General features: G+C 38.0%; 1 protein-coding gene across 1 annotated transcript in view; it reads left to right on the top strand.

The window, feature by feature from the left end:
* SPATA6 (spermatogenesis associated 6) overlaps window positions 1-17,128 on the top strand; it is a 41,023-nt gene extending 23,895 nt beyond the window's left edge. Inside the window, exons 11-13 of the mRNA XM_075710620.1 lie at window positions 8,364-8,463; window positions 13,052-13,140; window positions 16,933-17,128. Of these exons, the coding sequence (XP_075566735.1) occupies window positions 8,364-8,463; window positions 13,052-13,140; window positions 16,933-17,113 (370 nt within the window). The 3' untranslated portion in view covers window positions 17,114-17,128. The remainder of the gene's footprint in view (window positions 1-8,363; window positions 8,464-13,051; window positions 13,141-16,932) is intronic.
* The last annotated feature ends 4,303 nt before the right edge of the window (window positions 17,129-21,431 follow it).

Below are 21,431 nucleotides of genomic sequence, written 5' to 3' on the forward strand. Positions count from 1 at the left end.
AGTAAGTTACTAGATGGCTTTCTGGGAGCAGAAAAACTATGCACAAAGCTGGGCCTGAATAAGCAAATATATAAAATAATTAGGATAAGCTGAGGATCAAGCTGATGTCCTGTCCTAAATGCTGAAGGGTTTACTGAGGCCCTACTTGGAGATGTACTTTGGTGGCTGGTTCACACTTGTTCTACGCTGTTTCATCCTTGTTATCATTGGGTACCTCAGTTAGTCAATGCTCGCAGGGTGCATTTATAGCCTACACACAGCCTAATGCTTTTTTCAAAATAGAAAAATTGTCCCAGTTTTTTCTTTAAAAAGAAAAATGACAGATGGCAGGCAGGGATCGAATTTTTAATACTTATAAAGATCAAGTTGGTGTTTTAACATCTTCCTCTGCTTGAAAACTTGCTTGTTTGTTGTTCTGTGTAATAGTAGTTCTTGAGAACTGTTACACAGAGATTAGGATGTATCTAGGGTTTGGAGGAGGTTTCTTTGTCATATTGTCTACCTCTCCACTCTCTCCTGACATTGTTTGTGCATTAGTTACCCATGTCTGGGGAAGAGATACTGTAATGGTGACTTTTTTATCCTTCTTTTTTCAACTGGACTCCTTTGGGGGGGTAAATTTTAAAATGGATTATATTTAAAGCTGACAGGGTCCCTTATATTGATAACAGGAAAGTCTTGTATGTTGTGAGCTGCTGTTACATGCATAGAAATGTAGTCATCTGCCATTTAATCTTGAAATTATCTGAATATTCTTGCCTTTTCTCATTATGAGCCCCTTTCCGGAAGAGATTTGTGATCTTGTGAAATTATGGGGTGTTTTCTTATTAGAAAAAATGTTCTCAGCTCTTTAGAGATGTAACATCTGTTTATGTGAAAGATGTAAGCATTTACTTTTGTCATCAGAAAAAATTCAAAATGAGAAGGTAAAGGGCATAGTCTAAAAAATTTGATCTCTTTCATGCTGCTGAGATAACAATGGCTTTAGCTGACTGTATACTGAGAGCTATAGTTGGAGTGACAAACATGGATCAGAGGTCAGTGTTTGGAAATGCATGCAAATGCTGATGTTCAGATCATAGAGAAAATCAGTACTACTGAGAGTATACCAGTGTTAGTGTATTTGTAGGAATACAGAGTCTTATCTCACAGTATTTGGTGTTTATTTCCTCAATTTTATTCTGAATTACAAAGACAAAGAGCTTAGCATATCCAGGCTATTTTTTTTTTTAATGCTAGTCAACACACAGTCAATATGAAACTTGACTCCCCTCCTCAACCTTTAGTTCTCTTTTTTCCCTCCCCCTTTTTTTTTTTTAAAGAAAAAAAGTAGCTTGAAGGGAATGTCTGCCTTCTTGGGAGTACTTCCCAGAGCACTGCTGAATAGTTGTTAAGCCACTGTAATACTTTTCAGTGATGCAGAAATTGGGTCTTGCATAAGGGCCTCTGAGCCCTTTTTCTAGCCGTTTCCAGTCCCTTTCTGTGAGCCTGCTAGAGAGACCACAAATCAATCCTCTCCCCTTTTCCACTGGGTTTGAGCCAGAAGCAGAACTGTAAATAGACTTACTGCTGAACAAGTCAGCAAAGTTTTGAATATTTATTTTTCATACCTTATTTTTACATTTTTCATTATTTAGGTCACCTAAGGCAAGCATTTCCTAGTGTTGCAAACTGACACTAAGCAGAGTAATGTGGCTGTACAACTCTACTTCTCATTTTGATTCTAGCTCCTGTGCAGAGCAATGGTACATGCACACTCTTCAGTTCCTGCCCATGATGTGTGGCCAGCTTCAGTCAATGCAGTTGACTTGCCCCCACAGACTGGTTGGTTGTGCATAGATAAGTATCCTTTTGTGCATGGATAAGTATCCTGTATGCTTTGTGGAAGAGCATTAGCACTATATTCTCTCAATGCTGCAGCAGGAAAGCAAAATTCAAGTCCAGTCCTTGCTTTCATAGTGCATGTACATCCTCACTACTCCTAGAAGATGGTGTTTTTCTTGGGAATTACAAGGTAAGCCTGCCTTGCAGCACTGAAGCCTCCAGCAAAGCACCTTTTGTAAAGAAGAGGTGAGGTGGATTCTGTAAGGTAATGACAGAAGTCCTCTGAATGAGCTATCTGCTGGCACAAGAGAAATTCTTTTCTCAAGAGACCGCAGCAATCATGGGAGTATTTGACCATTTCTTTTATGTTGAGAGGCAAAGCTACTTCCCATGCATTTGGGATCAAAGGATTCTTTTTCCTACTCTGGACGTGGCAGGCTTTTGCTTTTGTTTTTTTATCATTGATCTGAAGAATAATAATTTCCAGAGTGAAGTCCAGCTCAATGTCTTTTTTTATGTTCTCCTGGTTATACTGCTAATATGTGTTCTTACCTACTATAAAATTTAACAAAAATCTAAGTTCTGTTTGAAGTAAGACAGAGGTTAACTGTATGGATCAGATGCCCTTCTGTAATATTCCTCTACTGTTTTACCACCACTTTTTTATGTTATCTTTTTTCAAGTACTAGGGAAATACCAGCATGAAGTTAGCTATTACAAATTATAGATATAATGATAGATACTAATAGTTAGATACAAATGAAAGACTAGATCCTACGTGAAGCCCTTGAAAATTCCAGTTATCAGAAGCTTTGGCTTCAGTGATCTTGAAATGTCACCCCAGGATCTGGGGTACTAGTTTTGTTGCATAGCAGAATCCAGACCACAGGTAGTTCACCTAATATTTTCGAGAGTGGCATGCATCCTAAGACAGGGTTTACTTCTGTGATAGTGTGTTTAAATTCTGAGAACTTTGTAGTAGAAAGTGGAACACTGAAAAATTTAGCAGACTTTTTAGAAAAAAAGCTTGCTCTAGGAAGAGGCTGCAACTAGGTTTCCTGTGTATTTCTAGCTATTTAAAAGTCATTATTTCTGATTTTTTGGAATGTAGTTTGGTAGTAAGGTTTTTCTTGAATCTTTTGCGTTTATCAGTCTCACCTCTTGGGGAAGTTTTGTTGTTTTCCATTTTTTAAATTAACCTCTGGAAATCAATATTTGAAAATCAGTTATTTGATACTATTTGGACTGGATGATCTTAAAGGTCTTTTCCAACCTAAACGATTCTATATTCTGCAAAACTGAGTAGTACCTAAGCCTTGTTTCATATTTTTGACCACCTTCTGAACTATTTGTCATGTTCATTGGTTGATTTTGCTGCAGCAGTAGGTAAATTTGAAATTGATTGCTGTCAAAGCTGGTTTGTGTATAAATGAATAAATTCAGAGACGACAGAAGGTAGTGGAAAAGCTTCCAAAGAGGATAAGGAAGGGTAGCCCATTTATGACATGCTAATGATTTAGTACCAGAATGACTTGAACCTTTTTGGGTCCACTGCTCACCTAGAGTACTGGGCCTTCCTTGAAATCTCAGAAGCTGTCTGCCACTTGGGATTCACTTTTTACATGAGCATGATGTATCTTGCCCCAGTTTTAAGGACTAGATATGAAGCTTAGGAGGGAAAAGAAAGCATTTACTAATTTAAAAACTCAGCACTGAATGTATCTCTAGTGCTTCAAGGCCTAACTGTAAACAGGGCTTTTGAAAGTAAGAGAAACTATTTAGAAAGGATGAGAAATTTTTACTTTTTAAAAATTTCTTACTGAAGAGGGAGAGCAAGTGGGTACACACCTAAGCTGTCAGCTGCTGCTTCCAAATATATAGGCTTCTGTGCTTTTGTTTAAGGCCTTGTCTGTGTGTAATTGTTTCTGCTTCATAGTAGCATCCCGGCATTGTGAAAGCAGCATACTCCCTCCACTTAAAATCCTTGCATTGGTACAGTATTTGTATTTTGATATATTTTCATTACAATTCAGGACCTGGTATGTACCAATACAGTCTCTAAAACACTTTTGCACTGGTATAGCTGCATCTACACTAAGGTTCATAGCCATCAGTCACTTTAAGAAAAAGCAAATCAAAATTGTGTCCTTCACTAAGTAGACCAGTAAAACCCTTTAAGCGTAGCCCAGCCTTTCTATTGTGCCTCCATACAAACCAGTATATACTGAGAACCAAGTTCATTGTACTGAATTGCCACTTCATGTCCTCTTAAATGAGAATAAAGCAACTTCCCCACTTACTGTGAATGCTGCATAAATGCCTGCTTGGATATAAAATCTGTGAGGTTTGTTTCTATTTCAGAATTAAATATATTTGGGGTTTTTTTGAGAATCTCTGTTGTTGAATGTGTAAGTTCTTGCAGATTGTGGTTTTTCAGGTTATACTTGGCTTTAAGAGTTCTTTCTCCCTCATCTCCCCAATTACAGTAGCGTTCTCTCCAATTGTGAATCTGGTACTACAGTACTTCATTGATTTCTGTCCTCTGATAGTTTGACCTTGTATGTGGTTTTCCTCAGCATGAAGTCTGTGTCTTTGAAGCTGATGAATTCTTCATGGAGGCCACATGCACCGAGTTGTTCACAAGGCTAGGAGATGTGATGGTGGGGGAAGGGGTCACGATAGGCATTGCAAATATTCTGCAGTAGGCTTTTGCATTAATTCTACTCATATGAAATGTATTAGTATCTCCTGCTGAAATGTGATATTAACATTTTTGCTATATGCAAGTGGATGATTGGATTGTCTGACATTTGAAAATTCCTAGTTATTACAGCTCTCAAGTGCGCAAGCTGCTGTTTGACTAGAGTACATGGGTGGATGTATCCTGTTTGTATTTCTAATGGAGTATTTCATCCTAATGGATAAAATTATACATTAAAATAACTTTAATCTTTAGCACAATCTTTAGGCTGCTTCTTTTTTTCATCAAGGTAGATGTTGTCTCTATGACCTGAAAAAAAAAAATCCTTATCTCATAAAAGAAAATAAATGCCTTTACTCACATTACAAGGGAAAATGGTTCTGTTTCCTTGAATGTACTCGACACAACATCTTTGAAATTAATCTTGAGAAGTTCTCTGATTGATCTGGCTTTTTCTAGGTCACTGAGCTATATTTCCAAAGTGTTTATACAATCTATTGGAATCAATAAACAATTTAAACTGATGTAACTGCAGAATGTTTGCAAGTCCCAGGGAAAATTGAAAGTATGACAAAGAATACAGCTGTAGAAGTTTATTTCATTTATCAGCACAAACAGTCATTGAAATGAAATTACTTTCCTTTCAACATTGCACTATGATAGTGACACCTTAATCACATAAATAAGTAGTTAGTCATTTTAAAAACTCATTATTGGTGATTTTGGGCAAATGGAATCCCTTTATACTTTAAGAAGCTGTGCTCTAAAGCCTGTTTTATAAAATATTTCCAGTAAGAGAGTTAGAGTATCGTAAAAAGGTTTCACTTCAGATTATGGTTGTTACATTTCAGGCATGATTTTATTTTAGTTTTGGCTGGTGTAAATATTAACATTATGACTTTAGATGTAGATGAGACTCTATAGTTATTACTAAAATTAGCTAATAAGAATACTAGAAAAACTAATTAAAAAGCTGATACTGTTTTTAATCACACTTAAGGTTTTAATGTTTTTTTTCCTTTTTTTTTTTTTTTTTTGTTGTTGTAAATTAAGTTTGGGGTCTGTATGAGTAGCTAACATTTCTTATACCACAGCGCACACTAGTGGTTTGATCAATAAAATCACCTGAAGAAAGAAATCTAATAGTTCTTGAATTAAGTACTTAAATCTTCTTCTTCTTGCAGACATAGCCATGTATTTTCTAAATGAATACGAGAGTAAGCTGGGTTTTCTTTTTTCCAAAAGTAAATACATTTATCTCTGAGGATATTTGTAAATTTAAGATTAATAACAATGATCTGAAATCTTACATACAAATTTCATAAAATTTATTTCCCAAAGGCAATCTATTCCAGCTTCTCTTCTTAGTGCCAGCAACCTGTATGTTGGAAGAACAGCAGCTGCTGTATAAATAAGAGAAAATGCCATGACTTCATGCATCTATCTTTTATTTGTCAAATGGGAAATGACTCACTCTTACTGCATCTAGGATGCAGATTTTTAAACATTCATTTTGGAGGTTCTTTAATATTAGTAAATGTTCGTAAATGCTAATGGGAAGTCATAAGATGATAGTACTACTCCAGCCCCTTTCCTTTATCTCTCTTCTTTAAAAAAAAAAAAAAGTTTTTTTTCAAAACTTTAGTGATACAGCGCGTGCATTGTAATGCAGTACATCAAACTGGGTTTGACTGTGTTACGGAAATGAATGTTCCTGCCTGCTTAAGGGACTTAGACTTCTATTTCTTTAAAGGCAATGCTTTCCTCCCCTAACAAAATTCACAAAGCGTTTTGCTTTCTTTTAGGAAAAGTTATGTGAGATCTTTTAGTGCAACAGATCATTAGATTCTAGTATGCAAAAGAATTGAACAGTATGGATTTGCCATACATGCTGTTGGGTTTGCAATTAATTGTAAATGTTCACGATGCTAATATGAATGTTACAGCCAGCTTTGTGAAGATTCTTGCCTGTGATGATCCAAAGATAAACAATGTTAAATGTTATTAGAAATATGGAACATACATCCCCCTATAGATATATGATTCATCCTTCCAATATTGTGTCATTTCTTGGCACCCTTTCTTGAAGAAAAATACAAGCATTCAGAAATAGATAGTTTGATTTATGGAAACTCATAAATAAGCTGAAAATATTGGGGGGTCTTTAGAACCAAGAGAGATGTTTTGGAAAAGTAAGTAATAATAAGTGAGTCCAAATAAGTTGATTAGATACAAGAAAAGAGAGGAAAGTTACTCAAAAGCAGAGAACTGGTCACTTTTTACTTATATTTCTACCTCTCTCAGGTAATAGAAGGAATAATCCAAAAGATTGCAAAGTGCTCCCAGCCCTGCCTGTAACCTTCAAGGTAGCCTGGCACTTCCCATTTTCAGGACCCCACTTCTATTAATTTTAACGTTGCCAAGTTACTTGGTTTGGACTGAAGCTTTCCATGTGTACTTGGTTTGTTCTTTTTGGAGGAGGCTGTACAGTTCTGTAGCTGTATTGAAATTTCTGGAAGTTTGATGAAGGTAAACTAAGCCAGGCATGATCAGACTGGGGATTTCAGACTGGATAACACAAGGAATGTGATAAATTGGAGAGAAGAGGGCAGAAGGGCTTGCATCTCAGTCCCACAACCCCATCCAGAGCCCAGTGTAGAATCTCAGGGTTCAGAGTCATGATGTTTCTCCACTGCATCAAATTTATAAGCCAACTATCAAAGCATTTCGCTGTTTTTGGTGCTTCTAATCCACCCAGAGTATGGCAGCCCAGTACTGCTGTTGGGTGGTGTTCCATTAGCTCAAATTGCAGCGGTATGGCTTGCCAGCTCGCAGCTTGCCTGGTGACTCGTATTTGTATTAGCATGATACCACATAATGAGTTTTTATTTTCTTGGTGCAAAGTCAGGTTCTCAGAGGTTAGGAAACATTGAAATGAAAATGCACAATCTTGATTTGGTGCCCTGTTTCTGGTCACTGTGATGAGATTGTGTAAGTAAACATTTCATAACTTTTCCCCAATAATTCTTATGTTGAGCTCTCTTTTTTTTTTTTTTTTTTAAATATTACATTTTGAGTGTACTAGCATGTGGAGGTTGGTGTGTAAATTATCCTATTCTTAAAATCTTAGCTGCCTGCCTTAACAGTCTGAGAATAACTATTGATATGAAATTTCTGCCAGCTTCTGAACTTGCTGAGAAGGATAAGGGGTGGGGTTTTTTTTTGTAAAGTGGAAAAAAAATGTGCTGCAAAACACAAAAGGGTAGAATCCAAAAGTGGCTGTTGGTTTTAAGTCACTCATACCAAGCAAGCCACCTGTTTTTTAATGTAAGAAAGCAACTTAAAATGCAGTTCCATCTTGTGAAATAAAGATTGTGAACATTTTTTTAACTCCATGGGCTTTCCAATTCGCACACATTGGGGTCATCTTCCTGTTGATTTATTCCAGTGAAAAGAATTTAATGTGTGTAATACTTCCTTTAAAAAGCGGAAAATGAAACCTGATCACTGGGAATTGAATAACTGTATAGCTTTTCTATTCTGTAGGGACAATACAAACATTATGGAAATATTACTCAAGTTACAAAATCATCAACATTTTCTATATTTCGCATCTTCTGTTGGTACTGTGGATGCATACCGTTTATGCACTGCTTTGAAATGTTTCTTTACTTGTACCCCAGAGGAGAAAAAGAATCAAATCTAAACATTGTGTATGTTCTAAGTAGAAGGAAGTAATGCACTCTTCATAATTTAAAAAAAAAAAAAAATCTGAGTCAAAAGTATGTTTAGCTTTTCAACAGGAAAATATTTCTTCTGTTTGTTTTTTCTCTTGCAGATTTAGCTCTGGTTGGCCTTCACCAGCAAATGGAGATGAGATCCATAAGAGAGTGAAAAATATTTTAAGGACACACAGTGCTAGACAGCACCTAGTATTTGTAAGTTTGACTGCAAACTAAATCCTTTCTTTTCACCAATATGGCCGAGGAAGAGAACTGTGCCTACAGTCTTGGATTTATTATGACGTTGTCCTTTGAGGCAGCCTTGATTGTAGAAATATGGATTCAGTATATGAGCTGAACTGTTTCACACTTAATTCAGTAGCCTCCTTATGTGTAGCCTTTATGGACAGCTGGTATAGGTAACCCTCTTATGGGGTATTGAGGACAATTACAGGTTTTTTTAATATCTAGTTCTTGTCACAAATATGATTTTTTTTACACAGCTTTGGTTTAGCAGCAATTTAGGATTTATTAATATTTTTGAGATAGATCACAAAATGAGGTTGTATAAATCTTAACAGCACTTAAGCATCAGCCAATTTAACAGAGTGATTCAATGGAATTTGTTACAATCAAAATAGCAACTTAGTTAAAAATTTGAGAATGACAAGGGTCACCCGAAATTTGCAGCAGGGTTGCACACACAGCTGGGGTTTAAATCAAGTCACACACACACACAGAGACAGGCCAACAAACAGCTCTAAATCAAAATGCACACACATAGAGGTTAACCTGTGATTAAAATTTCCCTTTTCGTGAGTTTCATGAATTACTCACTTTTATGTGCTGGCATTCATCAACAGGCAGTCGGTGAACCTTGCAAAATCAGGCCTTTGCGTCCTCGTGAAATTGTCAACGGACGATCCTTCAATCCTCGCAAAATCTACCCTGAGAGGTGTCCCAGCTCAGGGGGAGATACGGGGTCACACAGCCCGCTACAGTCCCAGAGAGCTCAAAAGGTCTCACTTTTGGATTGCTATTTATAGGATCTCGAGATGATTGGCTTTGGTCAGTATTTTACATTCTGGCCACAATTTGTGCTGAGTCATTCTGGTATACAACTCAGGCAACAGCTGGCCCAGGTGTGGCCAGGGGTGGCCTGACCACCCCACTACTGCACTTGCAACCAAGATAACAGCACAATGGGAGTCTTTCCCAAAGCATGCATGGCTTATCCTGAGATCTCAGTGTGGCCCAGGGGGCTGCACCACCACAGTTCTCCACTTCCAATTTAAGCAAAAAATGTGTTACAGATTGGTAGAACATCAAGGCTAAGCATGTTGTGCAGCTGCACATCAGCAGCTGCTTGTGTCCAGCTGTTTGTAGAGCTAGTATTATTCTTCAGATATGTGCTTTTTTCCCCTTAATTACCTGGCTTTCAATGAACAGAGTTCTTTATCTAATGAGATTATGCCCAGGATCAGAATGTTTTGTCCTGGAATCTGATGGCATTTTAAAGTGTGGTTTTAGACAGATAAAAATTTTTGCTATTGTGATTTTGAGAAACCCAGTTGTGCCACAGGATCTCCCTGGCCGAAGCATTGTACAAACTGAATAACAAGGTTGTTCACCTGCAAAGAACTTAGAGTCTTAGTTGTAAGGTGAGGTAGAAGAAAGGTAAGGTAAAAGGATGTAAGGATGAGAGGTAGGTAAGATTAAGATTAGGAGCTCTGATAAAATTATTATTTTTATCTGACAATCTAGCACACAAATGTTATTGATCAGTTAGAAGAGACATGAGTCTCTCAAAGCAGAGAAAGACATCTTTTTTGCTTCAGTTTCTCCTCTTAGGAAAAGGAGTGTTAACAGAAATCTGCTTTTGAATGTTGCTGCAATTTTAAGTTTCTGCTGTCCCCAACTGTCTACCTTTCCCCTCTGATGTAGTTTACTGTGTCAGTGGGAAGCATGATAAAGAGCGTGAGAGCCCTGGCCTCCCCACCTCACGCTTCAGCACAGAAATGGCAGGCGTAACACTGAGGCAGGCTTGATTGTAGAAATATGGATTCAGTACATAAGCTGAACACTGGCATGTGAGCTCTGCTGGCTGGGATGTGGTGACTCCACTGACTACAGTAAACACACGGCAGAGGGCTGGGGCAGAAGTGAAGGTTGGTTTCTCAATCCTTTGCTGCAAGATGTACGGAAGAACCATCTGTCTTAGCACTGAAGTCTAATTTATTTATTTATTTATTTCCCCAAATGTAGCCATCCTGGGCAGCTCCTTGTGTTGCCTGCTTGCTCTCTTAATCTGATTATTTTCTCATTCTTGTTCAATCTTCATCTTTAGCTTAGTTGTTGTGCTTTTTGTTTTAAACTCAGAAAAACCTTCTGTCATGCATGCTAAGACTGTTTGATCTAGTTCATGCTGTATCTCCCTGAGTTTGGATACAAATGTTATGATCTTGTGAGCTGCTGCCTCTCAAATAGAAAATGCCCATCACATTTTTCTGTGTTTCAGTCACTCCAGAATAGGTACAAATCATGTCAAATGCTTCTCCGATGTTTCAATGAACTTAAGATAATAAATTGGATTTCATGACGGTCCAGCACCTACATGTAATGAAAGTTTGCACAGCCTGAACTATCTCCAGTGGTGCTTGACTACTTTCCTTGAACAGTAGACTATGACTTTATGATAAAAGATTTACTAGTGTGTTAGGAGAGCTGGATGGCTGGTTATATGGTCTCTCCATACAGTCATAAAGACTATTAAATATAATAATTGGTAAAGGACAATTTGATCCTTTTCTTCCTATTTACTTATTTTACTTATATAATTTAAAATGTTCTACTCTAGAATGACTTACACATATGCTGGTGTTCACTTGTTACTGCAACATTGCACAAATGCACACAAATTTGCAAGCATGGTGTTAGATTCTTGAAGCATGGTGCTTTCTGTTGGCTTTCTGTTAGCACACCTTGTCACTTCCAGTATCAAACACTTGCTGAATACTCAAAGGGATTAATAATCAGAGATGATGCTTTTCTGTTTCCTCTCCTGCTGGAAAACCTCATGTTTCTGCCTTAAAAAATCCAGATGTCAGAGTATTGGGTAAGATTTTTTGACTCCTTAATTACCAACCCGGTCAGAACAGTGCTGGAAAAGAACTGTTTTTCTCACTCCATTTTCTTCCACTGAGCAAGAGGAATGGGAGGACGTTACAGAGAGGTCTCACAGTGTTTGATAATCGTGTACAGCTAATTTGTGAAAGCTGTGCTAACAGCAGCTGACCTGCTTAAAAAAACCCAATCAGGTGTACTTGCAGTGAGTACTGTAAAATACACCAGGATTGGTTGTTCTTCCCCACATGGCCCAAAATCTAGGCTGCATTGTTATGCAGTGGATGGATGAGGTAAACAGGTCATCTTGAAAGCGAGGGAATAGTAAAGCAAGTGCACTGGCAATGTGGCGAGTAGATTTTGGCTCCAGTCTGGATCCTCTTCCAAACTTTGGAAGGTTAAAAAGTATTTCTTACTCCGTTTCATTCCAAAGAGCCTAATACTAAATAACCATTCCCAGAAGCATCCAGCTGTGTTTTCCAAAATTTTGTTTCCATAGTGCTCTGTAAAAATAATGTGACTGGAGCTCTGCTGCAGATTCCCTAGGGTGTCCACTGTAGCTTTCTGCTGTGGCATTCTGACAGTATCGTAATGTTTCCATCTTTTTTTGCTTTCCAGAACATAATTTGCCTCTGGCAAATGCTGCAGAGTTTTATTTACCACTGTACCCCATTTCCTCTTCAGTGCTTTGTGACTGCTGAAGGAAGAGAGTTTTCCTGTGTACAAACACAATTATTACCTTGTATTTCACCACAATAAATTGTGTTAGGTTTTTTCCTCAGCCATACGTCTGCCATTCAGCTTGCTCTGCATCTTATTACCATCTACCACTATATTTATTGTTGTTTCTTCCAGTTTTGTGTTACCAGCAAGTGTGATTATTTTTACTGCAAAGGATGATTTTGTTTACTAATCCTTAAAGCAATTGGCTTTTGCTAAAAGTGTCACTTAATATCACCTCTTAAATAGTGTCTGTGCTCACCACCACAACATGGTTGTGTGTGGTGGAATTTCTACCATACTGTCTCAGTTGACGAGCTGGCTCCCTTCACATGAGGTGTTTTGTTTCTTACTTACCTAAGAGGGCAAATATAGGTTAATTGATGTCTAGATAGCATTTGGAAGGTAAGACCGCTTTCTAGCGACTCCTAAGAATACCACTGAAGGGTCATTAAGTGTAAGATATTTTTTAAAGTTGGGTAAGCCTGTTCTCAGCCATGTATATAGAATCAAAGTATTCAGATGCGTAGAATCCTTCTGTCTGGTAACATACATTAAATGGATAACGATAGCACATTACAAAAGCTAATAAATAGTAAGTTTTGGGTTCTTTTTTCCCTTTTCTGCAAGAAACAAAAGTAAGGCAGTGAGCAGGAGGTTTCATAGCATTTAACCAACGTGTTTGTTGGGGATTATTGAAGCTTCTGCTGTCAGCAGAGTTCTTTAGATCTACACTGTCTAGAAATTCTTTCCAGTTTATTACCTGAAAATTATTAGCTGAGTTGTACTGAACTTAATTAAAAGCATTCATAAATGGCATTTGGCTCATTACACTTTGTCCCTTTCTCCCCCAAGAAATGTAAGCACTTTAATAGTCTTCTACTAAAGGAAAGTATTTTTGAAATGAGATCACTGTAATCAGAAACCAATATAATGAGAATTTGATTTCTGTTTTTTTTAGGATGAGAGTAACACATCAAAAGGAGACTTGACTAAGACAAGAGAATCTTCACATAAAGTGCCCTTATCCATGAGTGAACTGCAGAGCAGGTATGGAGTTTTTCTCTGACCAAGACAGAACAGTCATACTCATGACATTGCCCTTTAAATTTAGTGAAAAATTTCTCTTCCTATTTTGAGCTATGTAGTATATTGCACTGGGAAAAGGCTTCTGTAGGAGTTAGTCCTACCAAGCTTTTTCACCTAAAAGCAAAATACAGTTAACTATCATTATGCCTTTCATGCTGTTTGGCACTGTGTCAGTATAGTCTTCATAAAACACTGAGTTTGGAACTGGACTTGGTCATAAAAATGATCCTTGGGGAGTAGTTTTGGGATTTTATCAACCAGAGAGCAAATGTTGCTTTAAAAATAACCAACTGGTTATTTTTTCTTAAAACTATGGGAGTGCAAAAATAAATTGAAGTTTGTTTAGTAATATGGTTTGGGGCTGTTTTGCTGGGGTTTTTTTTCCCAAAACACATATTTGGAAAAGAGAAGCATCTTAAAAAACACAGCAAATACATATACTATGGTTTAGTGATTCAGCATGCCATATTTCAGAAGACATCTTGAAACCCTGAGATCTTGAAAACCTGGTTTATGTAGGTTAATTATTCTGTGTACTCCTCACATATGCAACTGTGGTTTCATTCAAATATTTTACTTAAAAGACACCAATTGAATTGATTTTGACAACTTCTGTAATAGAAGTTATCAATATTGATGTTCTCTATATGCAGTATTTTGTAGAACGTTTTGGGTGCTTGTTGGAGGAAAGGTACTAAGTAATGTAAAACATTTTGGGGGTTGTATGGCTTTTCTGTTTTTCTTTATATTAAGAGAGAAGTCCTGGAACTATGGTGCTAAATTTGAGACGTCTTGACATTAGGGGAAAAAAAGGTTTTATTTTGATAATGAAATGTGATGCAATATTTTGTAACAAATTATTCCTGAATCACCACTGTATACCACTGAAAAGAGGGTAATTCAATATAGATATCATAGTGAACTTCTACTTGCAATTGGTAAGCTCTAAAAAGTTCATTTATGATTTGTTGCCTTTTTTAAAAATTCCTCTGACTTGTAGTCACCTCTGCACAAGGGATCTAGTTAGTCTTAGATTTTCCACATATATGTGAAGTTGCTACTTGTTAGTATTTCTATACCTGTGCTCACTCCTGCATTCTGCGTGTAGCCTTTTTGCTCCTTTATCCTTTGTCCTGACAGCTGCTGCAATTAAATTGTGTAGGATATGTTTGTGAGAGAGAAAGTGCAAGTTTTTGTTTTGAGGCAGCTTTGGGACTTTGAGATTGATGCCGAAACTGCAGACCATGAAAAAAGAAGAAACAAATCCTAATACTACAGAATCAAGTAGTGATGGGATATGAAATGTGGCACTCATGTTGGGAAAGGACTTTTCCTTGGGTGTAGAGGCTGGCAGCACTAGTCCCGTTCACTGAAGGGTGAGACATAAAAGGACTCGAGGACAGTCTGATTGCTGAGTGCTTGCCACAGTGCTCATAAACAGGATACAAGGACAGAGACAGAGTTCATAGAAGGACATGGTACTGTCGACCAAATGTTGGCAGTAAAGTAGATGATTGAAAACCACTGGGAGTAAAGAAAAGGTCCATGTTTTGTGAAATATTTAGTATATGATTCACTCAGAAAAGAACTTCTGGGACTCTTAAAGGAGATGTATGAGGGAACGAAAGCATGTGACAGGTATTTCAGAGCAGGGAGTTGCGTGCAGAAATCCTGCTGTTAATATGATTTGTGAGTGTAATTCCCAGATTGCTTAGCTCAGGTTGTCAGCTGGTTTCCAGTTGAGACAGGAGAGGGACTCTTCCCTAGCTTGGCTGTATCTTTGTCCACGCCAGTGCTGAGTATCTCATGTGCAAGTACTGGTTAATGGAAATACATACATGCACACATCCGCCCCACCCCCAAAAAAAGAAGGGAAAATGAAACTTATGTCTTTGTTTTTTCAAGTGTTTGTCAGTACCAGAATAAGGAACTTGTGAAAGTTACTATTGTTTTTTGAGCCTTTCCTTTACTGCAGCTAAAGTGGTTGGATTCTGAGTGTCTCTATGTAGATTAAGCTTTTAAGCAGAAGAAAAGGCAAGCACAATGCTAACTGCAGGAAGTGGATTCCAATGAAAAGAGTGTCAAAGCTGTTGTAGAGTTCCAAGTGCCACTCCTAGTGCTGTGCTTATTTGTTGGCCTGAGAATTCTCCATCAGAAGTGAGGTAACACGAACTGCAGAAGGGAGGGGGTAAAACTTCAGTTGTTGATGGGTCCCCAGGGTATTGACTTGTCTACATTTAACACAGGCCTATATAACGTTTCTATTGATTTTGCTGTTTGGTAGGTTGGTTTCTTTGTGTCCAAACTGTGAAGCACCATGTTTAAATTTTCTTCATGCTGTTGACTGACTTTAAATGTTGGAGCTTTTTTGAAAAACTGTGAAAGTGGCCTTCCTCCCCTTTTAATATTGGAGCCACATAAAGATGATCTTGTTTTATGTGGTGTAGATTGGCATCACCATAATATTTGAATACAAGAAATCTAAAAGCAAAAGCTATTCCTTCTTTTGTTTTCCATGGGATAGTGGAAGCTTAGAAATGTGAATTTAGGAAACAGATCCTACATCTTCATCTTCTTCCCTCACTATTTTTCTTTCTTAAGGTGAAAACCTTCTGTTTTGATGCACCTATCTAGAAGTATGTTTGTGAGTCCTTTGACATAAGGTTTCTTTCCATTTTGTCACAGGTGTTTACTAACTTGAGGACAACGTTTTAAGTACTGGTTTGACCATAGTAGATTAATAAATGCTACGTATATAAGAAAATGTAAAGCTTCCCTGTGAAATGTATTCCATTTCCTAAGTGAAGATGGTCACTGTAAACTTCACATTTCCAGTTTTCATTTCCCAGAACTGAGAACATTCATGAAAGGCTGAAGATAACTCAGTCTTAATTTTTGAGTGTCTTAAGTGCCTAAATCTTTGAGCAGATGTGAAAAATGTCACCTCAGTAGTCATTTTTTCTTATGATTTTTGAGCTACTTGTTTCATGCTTTATTACAGGAAAATGGCTCATTTCATTATATGACACAAGCCTTTGTTTTGCCTTTGTTTTGAAAGTTTCAAGAAAAGGCAAATAGTCATGAATTTTAGATATACATACTTCAGATTTGTCAGCGTTTCGTAATGATTTTCAGAGAATAAATTTCATGTTGTAGATCTAGGAAATAATTTCTCAAAGCAACTGAAATATGAGATGGTATTTGTGTTTAGTGTTAAAACAGTGACACAGAAGATGGGGTGGGGAAGGAACACTCGATTGCCACTGTATGATAATGTATTTGGTAGAATACTTAATCCAAGATGCTTCCGATAGAGCACTTTACAGCTGCAACCACAGTAATTTAATATGCCTCTGATAGATTGTCTTCATATTGAAATAGCTGCTTGTGGTTACATTTTGACCTTCAAAGGACACAAAAATCCTACTGTGCTGCTCTTGCATAGGCTTAGTGCCTAGTCACACTGCCTATCAAAATACAGCAAAATTACTGCATGCTCTTTGAAAATTAATTCTCTTCCGATTTGGGAGGTATTATCAAGTGCACTCAGATGAGTGGGGGAGAATTTGTGTGAATGAATAATGTGGGGCTCCCATTTCTTAGAAGTAGCTGCAGTGCAGTTGTTTTACCAATTTATGAAAGGTAATTCGTGATTAGCAAGTTCTACACTTGGATTTCTGCTCATTTTGTGCTTCTGATTCCTCTTCCTTATCTTGATTTGATCATTATTTCTTTTATTCTTCCTGTTGACAGTTCACCAGTGCAGCAGAACACTACTGTTCATTTGGATAATGGTAAATATTGGTCTAGTCGTGCAGCTATATACAAAGGGAAGCATCACAGAGTGATCTTTGAAGAGAGTCTCGAGAAAATATACAGAAACATGTACCGAAAAGCTTCTGGCACTGTTTTGGACCAAAAAATGCACTCCTGATTGCAATTCACCTGGAAATGCACAGTACACAGTGTTCATATTTGTAATGGAACCTATTTTTATGTAACAAATATTTGTACTCTATTTTTACAGTGTAATTATGGTTGGGCAGGGTTTTGGAGAAATGGTGTTTCGGCCTGGGTTGCCAAAAGGAAATGATTAATATCCCTCCGTCCCCATCCCCCTCGCCCCTCCCCCCCAAAAAAAAACCAGCAACTGAGCCCCTCCACAGTTATCAAGATAGTTGTCATGGTTGCTCCTTTGAGACTATGAAAAGATAGTAATTTGAAGACTAATAGGTCTGCTGGACATTCCTGTCTGACATCAACTCAGGTTTCAGCGGCAGCCAATTCTTATTAAATAATTAAAGCTATTTAGTAACATAAACAGAATTAGTTGAAGAAGCAATATGTCCTAGTGTTCAGAGAGGGGGTCTGAAGAGGAAGGTGAATGTGAGTGTTGATTTAAAAGCGTCCCTTCTGGGACAAAGGGAATTGTTTTCTGGAAAATTGCCTTTGGTTCATTTATTTTGAGATGGGCATAAACTCTGATACTGACCTATAGACATGCTTTCAAAGTGGTTTCAAGCACTTTTAGTCACAAATTTTCTAATACTGATAATTTTAAAAGAAACCCACCCAGCCCAGCAGCCTTTTTATCAGAAGAAAGGTCATCTTCACACACTCTGTGCATTTGGAAGTTTCCAGGTTCTCTTGAATGCAGCCATGACATTTGCCAATATACTTGTAATTTTGAAAAAATATGAATAAGAAAGGAGTGTGAAGGGGAAAAGACTGGAGCTAGTCAGCAAGCTCCTCGTATACCCCGTACAGGCCTTCTGAAGTTCCTGCATCACAATCCCATCTAATTTGGAGCCTGTCCTTCCCAGTCTGCTGGGATCCTGTTGGCAGAAATCACATCGTTTTTGCTAAAGGCCACCAAATGTTCATCAGCAGTTCGATGCTTTCCCTGGGGATGGAACCTTTTCAGCCTTGCATTGAACAGATCCCACATTAGCAGACTGGGGCAAATTGCCCATCTATTGAAAAGCAGAATGTTTTAAAAGGGCAAGAGTGTCCATCTCCTGCTTCCTTTCAGAATGGGGAAAAAACAAATGCCTGTTCTGGCTCCTTCCCTGACTGAGCGAACAGATTCAGTTACACCAATGCCATTTTACCTGTTATGATTGGATAAAGGATAAAGCTAGCAGTACAGATGGCAGAACATATGACTGTAACCTGCCAGCATGCCTAGATAAACAAAAAGTTGGTCTACTCTGCCTTCCATCCTTTAATGCTGAGACAACATAATTGATTTGAGAAAGCAGTTGGTGAGCAATTATGCTAGTGGAAAAGCACGTTGAAAGGCTGTGTGCTTCTGTTGCAGGAAAGGGGACTCTCAGAGGAAGTGTCTTGCATATAGACATTTCTATTCCTTGTAACTGTTAAACCAGTTGAAGTGGATTAACACTGATAACTTCCTGTCCCTGATGCCATTTAGCACATTAGTGCTTTCAGAGGGCATTAGTTGCACAGTCTTATGCTATGGGTAAGTGTTGAGTCACTCCATGAAGTAGTAGTACACTTTTTTTGCAGAAGTGAAAAGTAAAACTTACCCAAGCTGTGCCACTGCAGGCACGGTGGCCATGGAGTATTGTGCTACTGGTGCCTGGTATTCGTTCATTAGCCTATTCCTGTGACCCCATAGTAGTCCATAAAGGAATTGGTTTTTTCTCCTTGCAGCTCAGGAAAGTATGTGTACTCAAATGGATCCTAAATAGGCAGGGCACATTCTGAGAGACACCTTCCAAGCTTTTGGTTTAAAATGAATCTACTGAAACCTGAAGGTCTCTGTGGTTTCCTGTATGTGTTTGAGCCATAAGATTTACTGCTCTTCTCATGGTATCCTACAGTTTTCATTCAATATTCTCTGTGTTTACCCTCCCCAGTGTCACAGCTTAGTAAAAGTTACACTGCTTCCCTTTTGCCTAATCTGGTTCTGTGACATAGAAGTACTGTTCAATTTTTTCCTCCTCAGCAATCCAGCAGATTTTAGTTCAATGTGTAAGGAGGCCTGAATCCTGAGGCTTTGGGTTTTGGGGGTTTTTTTTTGTACAGATGAGTAAGGACACAAGTTGCCATGAATTCAAGATGCAGGGAGGGGATGGGGAAGATTGGAGGCCACTGTGAAAAAACAGGGTAATGTTTTCAAGGGGTCCAGAGGAATGGCTGGGGTATGTCTGTTTTATTCCCCTAGCTAAAGAAAGGAAGCATAATACGGTAACGTTCAGTTTTTCATCAAAGATGAAAAATTTTTCATCAAAGGTGAAAACTGGATGGGAGGAAAAAAAGAGTGTCATATATTGAATTTTGAGCAATATGAATATTCTCACTGTAGCCTTCGTATGCAGCATAACAACAAATGAAGCAGATAGACTATGAGTGTCTTTGGCCCCTCTCCAGCTACGAGGGGAGATGGTGTGTATAATGTCTTTCTGAATCAGCTGCTGCAGGATGTGTGTTTCTCTCTTGGGTCAGAGTCATTCCACAGCTTATATGCTGTGATACAGCAAAGAGGGTTGTCTTCCAAGCACTGTGCTGGAAATCCTGTTTGGTTAATGGAAAACTTTTCTCTGAAATGTGACTTAAGACCCAAATTACTCCAATCCGTCCATAAAATCTGCAAGCCACTTCATTTTCAGAAGCTTTTGGCCCCTTCTCTGTTTGTTCGGCTAACCCTCCTATTAATATGCATACGGCTCAAGTGCACTGAGCATTGCTGCTCCTTTGCTACTGCAGTATGTGATAAGTATAGGTTCAGGCAGTGAACCAACATAGTAATAAACTGTAGTTGTTTAGTGCACCTTGCCTTCTAATCAATTTAAATCCCTTCTATCAAATGCAAATTTCTATGTTCCTGAGTGGAGCTTTAAATAGCATTTTCGATGCTCATTCCTTATCTTTCGCCATCCACAAAGTAGTCCGTTAGTGACAGTGGGATGGCATCATTCCACCCCTGTCATTTTACCTCCTAAAGGAAAGCTGCCTACTCAAATCTTGAAATAATGGGCTAGATTAAGAGCGAATTAGTGTTTTTCTGTAGAGTCTGTCTCTTTCTCTTGCCCTCCCCAGGTTATTATAACCCATGAGTATTCTCACCACATGCTATTCAGCATCCAGTGTTGCTTGCAGTACGCAATCAGTGCAATATTTTTTTTTAATCACTCATTTTAGTAAGTCAGAACCTGCTGCCTACTTGCTCCCTTCCCTCTTTCCTACAAAAATCTTGGTATAGTTTGGGATCTTGGGGTGGCTTTAGACAAACTTCCTACCTGTGTTCAGTAGAAATGCAAATCCTTTGCTGAGTAGTAGTTGCTTTGGAAATCACTCAGTCATTGACCTGTTGTGGATTAAAGGCAAAAATTTCAGACTCTTTAATGATTTGCCATATTTAAGTTTTCAACTAGAAGAAGGGAAGCTTAAATTGGTCCACTGTAGACAAGAGGCATAGGAATAGCTAGAGCAGTGGGAACAGGCAGGAGCAGCTTTGTAAGATAGATAGGCAGCAGTGTTTATACCCCAACTCTGAGCACCTTGGAAGATGATGAGGGCTGTTCATTAGATTGTGCATCACATGTTTGAATTTTACTGTTACTTAGGAGGCTGCCAAAACGGTGAGGGGAGAAAGAAATCTACCTATAGGTCTCGGGAATCTATTTTTTGGGGTAAAATAACAGAACATTTAGCTCTGCTCAGTATTAAACAGTCTGTTCCAAACTCCCTCTCATTGTTACCTAAGCTGTAAAATGGGGAGTTTGTGCTCTGATGAAGCTTAATTAAATGACTGTGAAGTGCTTTGGGATCCTGAGGTGAATGTTACAGAAATTATTTTGTGGAAGCTTGGCTGAAAAGTCCCATCTCATCTCCAGGTAACTAAAAAGGCATTATTTTAATTTTCCTAGGTTTATTATGTTTTAATCAGACGGTTATTAAGCAAGTCCTAATCTTATCAAGATAGAAACCTATTAAATCTAAGAGATGGCTGAAAAAGATAATGAACTGCTTTACTATGTGTGCTTTTAGGAGCTAATCTTTACAGTGGGTATCCTATTCAGATTCTGTCTCCTGAATGATCCGGGTTCATCATACTCATACTGATTGCTCTTACGATATCTTTTTTTTTTTTTTTGGTTAAGATACAAATTATTTTTTCGTCATCCTGATGTCTTAGTGCTTTCTGCTATGTGTACTAATCAGCATTATTAACATCTATCACATCATTTGTTCTCATCCTCTCCCGAGGAGCAAGGGGTGCAATG

This window comes from Pelecanus crispus, chromosome 5 (genome assembly GCF_030463565.1).
Source record: "Pelecanus crispus isolate bPelCri1 chromosome 5, bPelCri1.pri, whole genome shotgun sequence".
Taxonomy (NCBI): domain Eukaryota; kingdom Metazoa; phylum Chordata; class Aves; order Pelecaniformes; family Pelecanidae; genus Pelecanus; species Pelecanus crispus.